This window comes from Anser cygnoides, chromosome 11, assembly GCF_040182565.1.
Source record: "Anser cygnoides isolate HZ-2024a breed goose chromosome 11, Taihu_goose_T2T_genome, whole genome shotgun sequence".
Taxonomy (NCBI): Eukaryota; Metazoa; Chordata; class Aves; order Anseriformes; family Anatidae; genus Anser; species Anser cygnoides.
The window spans coordinates 10313556-10328526 of record NC_089883.1 but is presented as its reverse complement, the minus strand read 5'-3'; the positions used below and the strand labels follow the sequence as shown (position 1 = coordinate 10328526).

General features: G+C 43.9%; 1 protein-coding gene across 1 annotated transcript in view; it reads right to left on the bottom strand.

Moving 5' to 3' along the window:
• Window positions 1–14971, bottom strand: part of HDGFL3 (HDGF like 3) — a 37752-nt gene that overhangs the window by 6128 nt on the left and 16653 nt on the right. The window contains exons 2-5 of the mRNA XM_067003897.1: window positions 8927–9003; window positions 5963–6101; window positions 4489–4647; window positions 2746–2892 (exon numbers count right to left, since the gene is read on the bottom strand). Coding sequence (XP_066859998.1) covers window positions 2746–2892; window positions 4489–4647; window positions 5963–6101; window positions 8927–9003 — 522 coding nt within the window. The remainder of the gene's footprint in view (window positions 1–2745; window positions 2893–4488; window positions 4648–5962; window positions 6102–8926; window positions 9004–14971) is intronic.

Sequence of the window (14971 nt, the reverse complement as noted above, 5' to 3'; positions counted from 1 at the left end):
GGCTCTGAGCTCGTGCTTTCCTCTCCTCTTTGCCTTCACAGCACCTCCCTACGAGCTACCTTGAAACAAGCTCTCTTCTGGTGCCAGCCTCACGAAGCCCCCCGATGCCTTTAGGATCGGGGGCGCGGTCTGCACCCATCTTCATCTCCGCGTGCTCTTGGCGCCATCTTATGGCCGAGCTTCCCGAGCCTGGCGGGCCTCACAGCGCTGCGTGTGAGGGGGAAGCCCATTTTCTTCACACTGGGCATTACCGGTCCTGTGCTCCCCTCGCAGCCTAAGCGATTTTAAAGACATTTTTAAAGGATTTCACCTACGACCGTGTCTTCTATCTGACCTGGATGTGGTTCGGATTAGTGGGTGTGGACAACAGGACTGCATCCCGACTCTGAAGGCATGCGTTGGCCTTTTCCACCTTCCTTTTTATAGGAGAGAAGCCTGAGTGTGTGGGCCGGAGGAGCCCAGGGCCCCCTGGCAGAACATGGCTGCAGGACAGCCGGCCCTGCACCCAAGAAAGCAACTAGCCAGGAGCTACAGACTGAGCGCCTGTTTAATGCAAACCGAAAAAAAAATCTTGATTCCTCTTTCCCCAAGTGCCTTGTGCCTGATTAAAGATACTTTCTAAAAAGACACCTGGTCTGGCTTTGAGGACGCCGAGAGATGGAGTGTCTCCTCGTGGTCCTGAGAGAGAACTGCACTGCAAATGCAGAAGAGGTTTTACATGTGAAATGCTGAGTCTGCAGCAGAAATGGGCCCAAGGTAAAATATTTGGATCAGGATGTGAATTCCTGCAAACCTGGCGGTACTTTGATCTTCAGTTGCCCTCAAAACCACCTCTTCTTGCACCTGCTACTAAAACTTCACCTTTCCCATAATATTAAAAGCATCAGAGGTCTAGTTAAAGACTGGTCATTGATGTGTGATGTCGAGCCTGAATGCTGGGGTTGCAGAAGTCAGAGCAGAGTGAACTCCTCACATGGGTACAATGTTTACTGTGAATATTTCTGCAGAGTTCATGCTGGCAGGCAGGGCACAGAGACTGTTGACTGCGTTTCAGCACAGGGGCTGAGATATCTGCAGTCCTGAAAACACTGCAGAGCAGCACAGCATTTAGCACGCTGGGCTCTTAAACCCAGCAGCTACAAGCATGTCACATACAGAAGGAAGCGCTATATGAATATCACCAGCCACAGAGCCAACACTCTGTGGGACTTTTTAGCCACTTAATCTGTGACTGACCTAACTCAGTAAGCATTTGGTCCTTACAAGGAGAACATGCCTGAAGTTCACAGACATCCCCTGTCATTGCTGCAAACACGGGAAACAAAGCAGGCCCTCCTGAACCTCAGACCACCTGCCTCAGGACTCCTGCCACCTCAGACAGAGCTCACGGCCAGGTTTTTCACACAAATACCTCTCTGAGGATATGGAAGTGTCACAGGGTTCACTAACCAGAACATGGCCAACACACACACTGTGCACTCACCACACGCATCAGCCCTAAACTCTCAGGTTATGTGGGTGAGGTGCTGGGAAGGCATAGCTGGGTGCAGTGGCTCCTTGCACCCGTCTCTGGCTCAGGCCAGCTGCTCCTTCAGAGTGAACGAGAGGGTCCAGGCCCCAGGAGCCACATACCAAAGTCTTCCTAAGGCAAAGAGCCACAAAACAGACACTCAGTACCTCAGACAGACAAGGGGACAGGAAGCTCTGGGAGGAGTCTTAAGCATGAGTTGACAGCAGCTCCCCAGAGGTTGTGTTTTGTGAGAAAGGGTTGAGGCTGAGCATGCAGCTGGGTGCTAAGGCACCTCGGCAATGTCAGATGAGAGCCTGGGCTGGCTGGCTCCCTCCCACACCTGGGAATTCGTGTCACTCAGCAGCTCCAGTGACAGCCCGGCCCGGCTGCTGGCCACGTGGCAGGGCCTTGGCATGGGAACCAGGAAAGAACTGGTTCTGAGAGGAGCTGTAAGTGCTGGAGCACGGAGGCTTGTGTTGCTCTAAAGGCACAGAAATAGTACTGGTTGTTAAAGGTGGCTGACGGTTAACCAATTCCCATGCCAATACCCTGCTTAGCAGCCTTCCTTTCCGTTGCTGTGGTCACAAGAAAATAATACTGACACAAGCACACAACTGACACAAACACACAAGGAGTGTCTGAAGCTGCATACAACTATATATACACTATCTATATAATTATATGTATGTACTTTTATACCATTATCTACAGCAGACCCTTTCCTTGGAAGATCCGATCCCAAGCCAGGATCTTCCCTAAAACCCAAAGTATACAGACTCTATAACGCACACAGGAAACCTCGTGAACTCTAAAGAAGTCAGTGGGATTTACACAGGTTTCAAACAAGTGTGAAAGGATAAGCAGGCTCCCACTGTTTAGTGAGCCAAAATGCATTGTGCAAACAGTCTGATTCTGCTCTCACATCAGTTTTGTATCATTCCAGCTCATGGTTTTCAAAAGTTACTCTCAGCTGACATCCACGCAAGTGTTGGAACAAAACAGTGCTTATAGTATCTTTTCTCATTCAGTCATTTCCCTAGAGCAAAATCTGTACCGGGGAGAAAATAGAAGAGAAACCCCATGTTTCTGTTCTAGACACATTCTGAGCACTTAAACACAATATGGAAAGATCTGCACGTGGTATACACACTGCGGCACAATACCTTTCACCCCTAACTTCAGAGCCCTGTGGTAGCAAAGTGCACGTGAAGTGAATTATATTAATGAAAGATTACCCCTTCACTGGTTTTCTGCAAATCTGAAGAAGTGTTTCTTGTGTCATTGCCTGCGTCCCCAGCATCAGAGCTGCTCTTATTTTCTTCCTCTTTGCAGTCCTTATCATCTTCATCTCCAGGAGATTTCCGTGACTGCTTGGAGGATTTCTAAAATGATTGACAACAAAGTTATAAAGCAAAAACAAAGCTTCAGCCATAGAAAGACATCTTTGTAACATATCTGCAATGCTGCCTGATCATGTGCTTCATTGTTCAAGGTGAATACTGGGTAGGAAATGCAGGGTGAAAAGTGTTTTTCAGATTAAGTAGCTGGAGCAAAAGGAGATATTCTCTGTTCAACACAGGCTGGCAGCGCAGTTGACTGTAAGACAGACACAGTAATAGGAGGTGGGTATTAGTGTTGGGTCACCTGTTGTAGGTTTTGCTAGTTAATGAAACAGATGGTGCCAGCTTGACAAAAGTTTTGATTAAACACAGAGATGTAAAATGAGAATAACATTAGCAGAACTGCTTTCCATAGTTTTTTTAGTGCTGTCAGCTTTAATATATTAACATTAAAGCCATGTGGAACCAATATATCTTTCCTGCTCCCTTTATGTTATGCAATTCTACAGTACAAAAGGATAAATTGTGGCATTAAGCCACCATTTTCCTAATCCTCTGTTTGCCCAGAGTCTTCTGGAAAGAAGATGGTAGGCCAGACCTGAATTTCTAATGTAAAACACACAAAGAGGGTGAAATTACTTAAAACGTTTTGTTCAGTAGATGAACCACAAAAACTCTTGCTCTCCCCACCCCCCCCCCCCCCCCCCCAAATTAAGCCTGGATTAGATTGTCTACTTGCTCCTTTTCATTTCATTTATTTTTCACTTTCAAAAGAATAACATGAATGTGAAGGAGTGTGACTGCCACACCTTCCACCATTTTTTAAGCAAAGGACAGACCTGGAGGTGTGCACGGAGCTGGAGAAGTGACTATAATGTCACTCCCTATCACCCAGATGACAAGAGGAATGTATTTGATCCCCAAATTGTCACGTACATAGGTGATTACATTGACCAGCCATTATAAGGCAGTCTGAGACCCACTACTCTTAGCTTTCTTATCTATGCTGTTACTTAGATATTCACAGGGTAGGCAGACACTATAATGTAAGTCTTTTACCTACTAATTAAGTACCCTACTAAAGAATTAGTTCTTTCTCTCTCCCATTCTGTATCCTGTACTGAAGTATTTTAAGCACAACTACAGCAGAAGCAACTGAGCCCATCTGACCCTACCCTACCATTTATTATGGTATCTTGGGCATTCACACTGGAGATGGGAGAGGTAATCTTGAATTCTCCCAGACAGGGACCAACCTTAAGCTCATGTCTCCCAGAAGGCACACTCCTAAAGCATTTTTATTGTTCTTTATGTGGAACTCCCTATCTAAGCTTATCGAATTTCTCAATTTCTTCAAGATCTGAGAACCCTGAGGCTAACTTTGCATGGATTTTCTTTCCAGATCTTCTGAACTCCTTCCCATCCTTATGCCTTCTAAAAGCATGGGCACAAGAACAGGGCAGAGTATTTCAACTGCTGTCTCACCAAGGCTGTCTACAACAGCAAGGGCCCATTTGAACACCATCATTACAGTACTGGAATCAAAACACTAAAGAAGGAAGGACAGATAGCCACAAGGTACATAGTGTCTTGGTTATTAATGCATATGGGTAACAATAGAAAAACTCAGAAGATAACCTTTGAAGTGTAGGATTTTTTTCGTTTTGAGCCTGCTTTTTCATTCTTTCTTTTGCCTTTTCCATCCTCTTCTACCCGATCACCTTCCTCCTCACTACTGGCATCTGCTGTATTTCCTCCTTCTCCCTCAGTTTCTGATGAGCTCTGTTGCTGAATTGCCTTTAAAGTAACAATAATGTTAATAATAATAATATAAACAACAAAAATATCACAAAAATCTACCACTTAATTTTTGTTCTGTATTTACAGAGAAACACTGGGAATAAAGAGCTTGCGCTTTAAATGTTCTAGACAGGAGGAGCCCAGGTTATTCTTACAATTACCAAGAAAGAGGGCTGTAAAGGTAATTTTCTCAGCCATCATTTGAAAACAGTTATCAGATGCAGATCATGGGATAGTATGTTCTGAAGGATTTAAACAGATACAGAAGATCTGATAACAGAAGTGCATTTGCTAGAGAACCAAGGGTTGTTCAGTGGAGAGATCTGGCATGTTCCTTTTTGGGCAAAACTATGGAAACTTCTAGACTTTGGCTGCATATAGGACAGACTTATTCAGGAGAAAAGATGGCCGTTACAAACTCCCTCAAAGGGCAAGACCTTTGTGTTAGGAAAAAGCAAACACTGACCAGAAGGCTGAGAGCTCTTTGACAGTTCATCTCCCACAGACTATTCACGAGATTTTTTTTAAATCCGCAAGTGTATGCAAAACATCTGTAGGGCTGAAAATGTGAAACAGGAACAGAGAGAGGCAGCAGCTTGTCTGCAGGTGGTCCGTATCTTTGGTTTGTAAGGTTTTGTGCTAATAATGTAATAGGTGTTCGCCGTCTTTTGGAGGTGATTTCTACCTTCAAAGGACCACACTTTTTTAACGAGCTAAGTTCTCTGGTTTTATACAGCCCACCGACAACACTGACTACTCTTCTCCCTCCCCAGCTGCACTCACTTTTTGCTCCTGATATCCAACAGGGAGAGCTGTTGTACAGCAGCTATTATCTGGTAACAGCAGCCCAAACCTCCACCTTCTCACCCCTCACTACTTTGGCAGTGGCGTCCTATGTGTTATACATACCAATGTAAAAATCAAAAGTGCAGTGACCTTAAGGTTTGTGTAAAATACACTGAACTTGATATAAAAATAAACAACAGAAAGAAGAAGTCACGTTTATAGTGGAGTAAACAAAACCTTCAATTTTTAATTCAGTTAAATCTGCTGCAGAACTTTCCACTTCACCATCCCAGAATATCACAGAAAGCAAAGGGCCCTGCAGTATGATTAAAGTTCAATTTGTCACACGGTGCAGGACCACAGTTGTCTTTATATTATACGATTACACTTTAATCACCAGCTGAGAAACTTTCTAGCTCCACCAAAACCAGGACCTTCCATCATCACTCATACAGTGTTTACATAGATAAGAAGTCTTCAAAGAAAATAAGAAAGATAAGGAGGAATAGAAGTGAAACCCATTTACCTGATATCCAGTAAACTTTACTCCAGGGTTGTTTTCTATTTCCCACAGGCCTTCATTAAATCCTTTTCGTTTGTTCGACTTCCCAAACTTATCTTTATATTCTTTATATGGGAAGAGGTCTTTGGGCCCCAGGAACGCGCTGCATTTTAACAAAGGTAGCATTCAAAAAAGGACTTAAATTCCTCCTCTTTAAATTAAAAACATTAACAGTGCAAATGTTTTCCCTATTCTTCTGCTCATTCCATCATTGTGTTTTTCATTTTTATTTATTTATTTATTTATTTACCACTGGCTTTGAGTTACTGCTGTGAGTCTGATTTTATGGATTGGCTCACCATTCCAATGTTTGATGTTGCAAAACCATGCTGTGTCTCTCTAGAAACAACTAAAACGAGTCTCATTTATTATATTAACTACTGCTGGGAACTGGCACTTGAACAGTTTATGAAAGGGATTATATGACGTAATTGCCTGCAACAGCAAGGGACCAAACTTCCAATCCTATGTGTTACAAATCCAGAAAGGCCTAAAAATAATACCATATGAAAAGCTAAAGCATTTAAGGAATGCCCAGAACCCATGAGCAAAAAACTTATCCCTTGTACCACTACACAGAAAAAGCAGTGGCACTTAGTATTATTTATACTGTAAGCCTGGGAGCATCTTCCATGGATTAAGCCCCCCACATACCAGATTCTGTGCAAACACAATAAAAATGTTCTCTTTCCCAAAACTCTTATAATATAAGACAAGAAACAATGGGTGAGTATAGGCAGATGAGTAATACAAGGAAACAATGAGACACAGGGTGCTTGTGGCCAAATTGGTTTTTAGACAGCACAGCAAAGCGGGGATTTTGTGCTCTGCCACTGCATGTCAGCTACGCACTGCACCAACTAATTTCAAGCACAGGCACCACAACGCAGGGAAAAATAATAATAACCAAAAAGACTGGTAATTTATCCTACTTTTACATAATTTACAGTAAAGTTCTATGTTCTTATGTAAAACTGAAGAAAGTATAATTTCCTTTTCACTGTTTGACTATATCTGGTGTGTTTACTATGCTCTGTATCACAGTACTGGGATGCCTAATCATACATTAAATTAAAAACAGTGAAGGCAAAAAAAAACCAACAATACTTCATTCCCACATGGAAGATTCCATGTCACCAATGACCAGAGCTGAGCATGTCACATTGTCCCTCACTATAATCACCGTCCTACTTTCCTGATGATCTCTGCAATTGAAGTTAACTCTGTGGTCTCTACTGTCACAGGATCTCAGAGCTCCACCTCTCAAAATGCATTTAGTCTCATAACATCATCGCGAGATAGGGAAGTTGCCCATTCTTGCACATGGGCTTCTGAGGCACAGAGATCTGCCCAAGATCAATAAGAACAGTTCTAACACAAATAACAAAGGAAAACCTTATGAAATTTACCAGGACCTACCTTAATTTAGCTCAACAGTAAAGCATGGAAATGTTTCTACAGTCTTTTATGTATGGTAAACACTGAAGAAGCGTCCACTTCTTTGAAATACATTCATTGCCACTGGGAGAGTATAACAGTTTTCACTACTCTGCTATAAAACTCATAAGCTGCAAACTACAGTTCATTTTTAGCTGTTATGCTTCTTAAATTATTAAGGTAGTAAGTATGAAATGCTTTCCTGTGTCAGATGTTATAGTCAGATCACAGGCTAATAAAATCCAAAACAGAAGAGATTAGCAGTCTGGGATTCATTCATTTCAGAATAATAGTGGTCAGATTTCTTTTTCTCAAAATGTTTCTAAGAAAAATGTTTTCATTAAGAAAAAATAAAATTACATTTTGGTTTCTGATTTTGAGGCATCATAAGTTTATTTTAGCTTATCCTTATTCTTTTTAGATTATTACATGACGACAGTAGCAGTAGATCACAATATATCAAAATATCAGACTTTCATTACAGCAACAGTAGGAAATATTTTAACTAGAAGAGAGGCTATTTTGATGTTGATGAAGCAGAAGCTGTCCTTAAAGATTTTAAAAATGAAACATGATGCATGAGCTATGGGCCTTATTATGTTCTGGAAAAACATTAAAATTCAAAAACAATAATTTGTGGATAAAACTTTAAACCTCTAAAACTGAATTTAAAATGTCATCAGAATTTCATTTTTTCATGTTTCCATTTCTTAAGGAATTCTAGAAAATATGTTGCCTGCAAGTGGGGAAGGAAAAGCTTTAAAATGTAAACATTTCATGCAAAATGGAATGGAAATTATGATTTAAAAAAACAGAACAAAACTCAAAAACTAGCTCAGACACAATTTCAAATAGACTAGAGGCTGGTTAAATTGTAATGTTGAAAGTCTGTACTTTGTAGCAATTACTATGAGACCTAACTTACTTACCCTGTCTGTTCTGATCCCTTCTCTCCCTACGAGGTCAGCCAGCTCTGTTCTTCCATCACTTCTGAGAGCTCTAGCCTACAATATCCCCAGCACAAATCTCAAAGGAATGCATACATTTCAAAGCTATGTGAGGCTTGCGTGAGACTCCGGGGTCTGCTTCCTTTCATTTTACCAACTACTAAACGAGTTCTCACACAGGACAAGAACCCAAACATGCCCGAATACAACAGGCTGGTCTCTGCTATTATGTATACCCAAGTATAAAAGTTTTGTCCCTGCATCTCAGTTCACGTGATCCTGTAACAAATTTATGCCAACACTTTACAAGAAACACAGAAACTGATTATTATTTATCCTTAGACCATGGTATAACATCCACACAGCAGCATTCATGCCTACTTTCAGGTTTCACTCTTGTATGTTAACACAAATAAGCTAGGCTCGTAGGACCTCTCTCTAGTCTCCCAGTGGCTTCAGGTAGGATTTGTTACAATAAAATCTGTGGAGATGACATTAGCTGAAGTGGAAGAAGACGTTTCAAAGATTGCGTTCATTCACTTACGTTTCATGAGTCCCGAAAAAGAAGATGGGGTATTTATTTGCTGGAGGCTTCACAGCTCCTTCAGGGAGTTCATCAATCTGTAGGACAGAAATGGACACAAGATTACTACAAATGTGGTGCCCCTCATCCCAGAATCCCCGCCAAGCCACGGGAGCGCTGGAACAGGTACCCCGCATCCCCGGGGGGACCCCTGTGTGCAGGGGTGGGAAGGGGAGACGGCTGTTGGTTTTCAGGCAGGCCGCTCAGCATACTTAGTATCAACAAATGTCAGCATATGACAGAAACACTTCAGGGAGACACCAGAAGACCAACGAGCAGACAAGAAGTTTTGTTGATTTCATTTCATGGCCATTATAACACATGAAGGCAATAAAATCAAGCCCGTTAATTTAAGTTTTAAACTTGGATACTGCCTCATCAAAGGCACCGAAGCCCAGAGGGTAACGCTGTCTGTCTCACATGGCCACCTAAATAACTTCTGTAATAAATGGGGAACAGATGGCATCTCTGAGACTCCGGAGCAGGAAAACCAGACCAGCTCACACTGGTGCTTCCTGGTGGTCGTGGTGTTACCCAATGTAAAATGTGTAACACACACCAGGAGGAGAGTCTGGCACTCTCCTTCCCCTGGCGTGTCCTAACAACTGCTTTAGGCCACCATTTTCGCTGTGTGCTCCACCTCTTCTTTCAAGTTTTCTCCCTGTCCTCGTATTTCTCAAGATACGGCTGCACAGCAGCTAAGGGAAGGGTGGCAAGGATGCTCTCCTGAGAAACAGCAAGGAACTGGGACTGGGACAATGCCCCCGGCTCAGAAGTGCCTGGACTCTAGACTTGTGCCTTTGAGCAAGGGCACTGATCACAAGGCCCAGGTAGGCCCAGGGCTCGGTCTTGTCCATACCCATTTCAGTCTTCTGTGACAGAGTAACGGAGCCCAGGTGCCTGCCCACATCAACCAGAAACACAGAGCAGCTTTACATAAGCTCTGAATGCCTGCCTTACCAAAAATGGCACTTTGGAGCATACGTGGGCGTCTAAAACTAAGTGTCCAGAGAACTCTCTGACTAAGAAAAGAGAGCCTAATGAATCCGGACAACTACAGGGCAACACCGGAGAGCAGGTGAATGGCTTGCTGCCTCTCAGGCAACTCGGTCTCAACATAAGCACATTGAATCCTGCCAAATGTCACTGGAATTGAAAGCTAGGTGCTGACATACCAGTGCTATAAGAAATCTGCTCTTCAGTGCAGCAAGGAGAGGCAACCTGCATGTTTTCACTCAGGAGGCCAGGCCCACATGTGCTTTCCTTCTCTCTTCCTGCCAAAGGACCCCAAACACTGCATTCTTGTTGATTAATAAACACCAGATTGTTTTCAAAGGATGTTCTCTTTCACTGTAAAGCATCTGCTGGCTACGTAGCTCTCAAAGGAGCATGAGCTCTGATACCAATTCAAGTCCGTTTGGACTTGCTGAAAGGACGCCAGTAGGGGACAGTTGAAACAGAGACACATTTGGAGCATCACAGGCCTCCTTTCTGCGAAAGAAATGGGTGCCTAGTGCCTAGGCAGACTATTCTCTGAGTTATGCCTAAATCGGGGGCTGTACAAGCACACCCAGACCATCCCCTGTCCCTTTCCTAAGGCATGACCCAGGAGTGCAGCAGCTGCCACCCAGCAGTGGGTGGCGGGGCCATGTCACTGTGCTGGCATGGGCTGCAGGAGACGATCCGTGCCTTGTGGACAAGGCAGCTACACACCTTTCATGTAACAAAGCCAATGAATTAATAAATAAAAGGAGAATTTATAAGCATATAAAGGGAAGATACACACTGGTGGAAGATGGAGGCTTGCATTCGGTTTCAGTTCAGCTGTGTGTAAGCAGGAACAGGAACAACACGACAAGCTGTTCGGGGTCCTCTTCATCACCAGGAGTATCCAGGGGAAAGAGTGCCAAAGATACTTTCCCAGAACTCATTATTTTCTGACATTCACTATTTGTTTTTAAGTAAGTGCCCACAATGTGATTATTGGCTCAGTAATTCATGATTTAAATACAGGTATTAGACTGTAACGGTGAAAGAAAGTATGAAGGGGAAAACACTGCAGCTCACTTTACAAGCTGATAGCAAATCAGGGAGATAATGCATCCCACTCTATAATACAACATATGCTTGCTTAAAGCTGGAAGTATCTACATTTTGGACGAACAAAGGCTATGCTGGCAGTTTACCAAGTACTGGGGTAATACACCTCAACTGTCTGAATGCCATAGCTGTCTTCCCCTTCATTATGACAAGGATGATGTCCAAAGAGAGACGAGATCCCAGAAAAATGTGGACTCCTGTGACCGAGACAAACAATGTCTGCTGGGACTAGACTGAGAATCTCATTTGGTTGCTTGAAATATGGAGCCAGCTCTGGGCTGCATTACAGAACAGCGCAGTCCAGTTACTGTCTCAGCCCTTTAAGAATTTCTCATGAAATAAAGCTAACAGCTGTAAATGATCAGTAATGCGGAGGAATGAAGACATGCTTAGCAGGGAATGCTGACCAGAAGGGAAGGGGGATCTTAGATCGCACAACGTGCTATGCTCCAAAGCAGTGAGGATCTTCTCCTAAGCAACGTCCCAAGTGCAGTTAAGCCCCATGTCATATTCCCAGCAACTCTGACCACTAGCTAAGGAGCAGCACCAAACACAGTAAAGGACAGCACAGGCATCTGTCACGCAGCTCACCTGCTCCCCATTTTGTGGCATATTTCTTTATTCATCCGAGTATCCCCCTTGACTATGTATCATCACAGGAAACCATAAAAAAGCTTTTCATAGCTTTTGAAAGTTGGCATAGACATACAAACACATGCAGTATAAATCTGCACTAAACAGCTCAAGGATAGGCTGATAATGCTCCCACTCTAACGTTGCACTGTGCAGCTGAGGTCGAGACTTGTCCTGCCTTTGCTGATTTTGCTACGAGCTCCCCAGCTCTCAGACTTATGTCTTTAGTATTATAATGAGGTCAAAATATGAAGCGACAATGTTATCTTATAGCATTTTAAATCTGTGGCAAGAACTCTAGGGAATTTAGGGAAGGATGAGACCCTTTCTGCCATTAGGAAAGATCTCTTCTCTTTTTGCCTGTTTCGCCAGAATCCCTGCATTAGAGACCAGGAGAAGCGAGCTTTGCACACCCCATCCATTCCCAGCAAAACCACTTTAGCCCTCCATGAACGCCGAGGCTCTAAGTGCTTATTTAGCTGCAGAACAACCCCAGCACTCCTTGATGATTGCTGCTGTTTTGCAGTAATGGAAAGCAAGCAGTACAAGCAACCATACTGCAGCCCCCTGCTGCTGTACTCGGTCACAAATTATTCCCGTCCTACAATATGTTTTGGTTAAATATGCTGAAGATTTGGATCCGATATTTTTCCCCATATCAGCAAGATCAAAGGCAGAGAGGGAGGGAGGGAGAGAAAGGGAGCTGGCGCGTGAGCACAAGAGCGAGGAAAGCATCACTGCTTCGAACCAGGAACAAAAGAGATAAGTGCACCCATACTAGGGCACAGTGTTGTAGTCACAGAAACCTCACTAATGACTAAAGCATCTGTCTATCGGAGAGCCAGACTGCTACTGCATTTTGCTCCTGGAAGGAAACAAACAGATTCTAAAGTGCCCGTTATAACCTGCAATCAAACAGGAGATTCATCCCCTCCTGAAGCAGAGCAGACAGTGGGCTGGAGCTTGCTGCCACAGAAATCAGGGAGAGCAGTGCATGGCGTGCAAATCTGATACGTGCATCAGCAACATCATGGGCAGCCGCTTCAATTATGGCTAAAATTAAAGCAGGTGGTTTCAGATTTCGAGTTTTATCCCCTTTACTCCCATTGCTGTCATCTGCTTAATGAATAACAATTGCTTTCTTTTTGCACAACCTCAGCAGAGCTGCACTTCCCAGCATTTGTTTGCCAACCGAGCAGCAGAGCTTTAAAGACGTAACTGTGCTTTTTTTTTTTTTTTTTCAGTAAACAAATGCCAGGCTTCTAGGGTCAGGAATGCTGAACAGAAAATTCAGCCTGGACCTCTCAAACGAGAGCAGGGCTTTATCAAACGGTGTTGCTAGGGACTACCGATGGGGAACCAAGAAATCTGCCTACTTACATTGCAGTTTACAGGCTAGCATGTAAAAAGCAGCATGAATATTTTGCTCTCAGTGGTGCTGAGCAATTGCTGACTTCTCAGGTAGTGTCTCCAACTGGTTCTCCCGGGGTTGGGTTTGGCAGCCCTCGTACTGCAGCCCCTTCCTCCCATAGTGGCTGTGCTGAGGCGAGGGAGCCTGCGGAGCGAGGCGCTGGCTGGGTGGGTCGGGCTGGGGCTGCAGATCTGTAGCCCTGCAAGGAAGGCAGCGCGGAGCTGCCCTCCGAGAAAAACGGGGGCTCCCAGAAGCACAAATCATCCCCGTGCCTGCCTGTGGGATAAGGCAGCGTTTTCCAGGCAGGCGGAGGAGCTCCCTGGGAGGGCTGGTGCAGAAGCAGAGGAGGCTGCACCCCCTCCTGGGTGTTCTGCTCTGCAGAGCTCTACATTCCCCGCAAAATGGGAAACATGTCTCTCGGAGACGTGCAGAGAGAAACGGCAAGCCTAGTCTCTGTTTGTCTACGGCAAGCAGCTTTCTGCGGAGGTTTACGTTACCGCAGCAGTCACAACAAGGGCAGCGCTGCCCGCCGCAGCTGAAGGGCATCCCAGATGCATCCATCTCCTTCCACTTGGAGGGACAGCAGGTGTCATGTTGTACGGCTAGCACACAACCCCTGTGCTGCGGGTGTGCTGCTGTTCAGAAGCAGGACTTCCAGGCTATCGGGGTGGCTTTCGGACCACAGCAGTTCCCAGACCTTGCTCCATTATGCTCCAACACAATTCTACACTGACAAAAACCCACGTATTGTGCAAAAATACCTATCAGCTTCACATGCACAGACAAGAAAGCTTTACTTCAGCATGCAGAGATGCTTATGTGGGCACTAAAACCACAAGAACAAGTCCTTTTATTTTGCAAAAGGAGGGAATTAAAACTGCAGCGCAGTAATCACTGATTGTTTTGACATACTGTAAACGCCTTTGATTGGCAAAAGCACACAGAAGCATTGCAGAGATCTGTATCTCCCCCTGAAATCCCTGGAGTCGCTGCACAGCAGTCAAGCAAAGGCCTATAGTATTTTTGCTGGAAAGTGGTTCAAGTTGCTTATTATTGCCCAACACATGCAAGCAGCTTGATCTTCTGCAGTTAGCTTATTAACACAGCTCTAAATGGATAAAAGCAATACTCTTCAAAATACATTATTAAAATAGGGTATTTTGCTTTTCTATAACGCGCCATTTTTATTCACGTGGATTTAATATACTTTTTAATAGCTAGTGCTACTGGGAGTTAGCAGTACGGCAGTATCTTTCCTAAACCATTGTTTAAAATACGGCTCTACAAAAATGTGAAATATTAATTTTTTTCCCCAGAGGATCCTAAAATGAAAAAAAAAAAAATCCAACCTTCTCCAACCTAAAAACCGTGACTCAGATCCTGTAGTACTTAAATTGAACAACAATCCAACTAAAGCTGGTTGGAGACTGCAGAATTTCACTCTCATTTATCAGGACTACGAGATATTTGAAGCAGAGCACAACTCTTTCCCTGATGTACATCATACACTAGAACTCCTGGTGTGGAATGCTGGCATATGCACTTTTTCACCCATTAAAAAAGATAACTCTGTGAAGGGTGAGACTAGAAGCGGAATCCAACTTAATAAGGTGGAATTGCACGGCTACAAAAGTAAAAATTAAAAAAGTCTCTGGGCATGGAAGAGTGCCACCAGCAAAAACAAAAAGCAAAACAAGATTAAAAACAGCAGAGCATACTTTTGAGCACTGCTGAAAATGGCTGAAGGGTATCCTGCAGACAGCCAGAAATGACAATATAAAGACATCAATCCTTTTTTCCTGTGCATGCTCAGGACCTCATCGAGATAGAAGACAATGAAGGGTTAGTTGGAGTCCAAACAA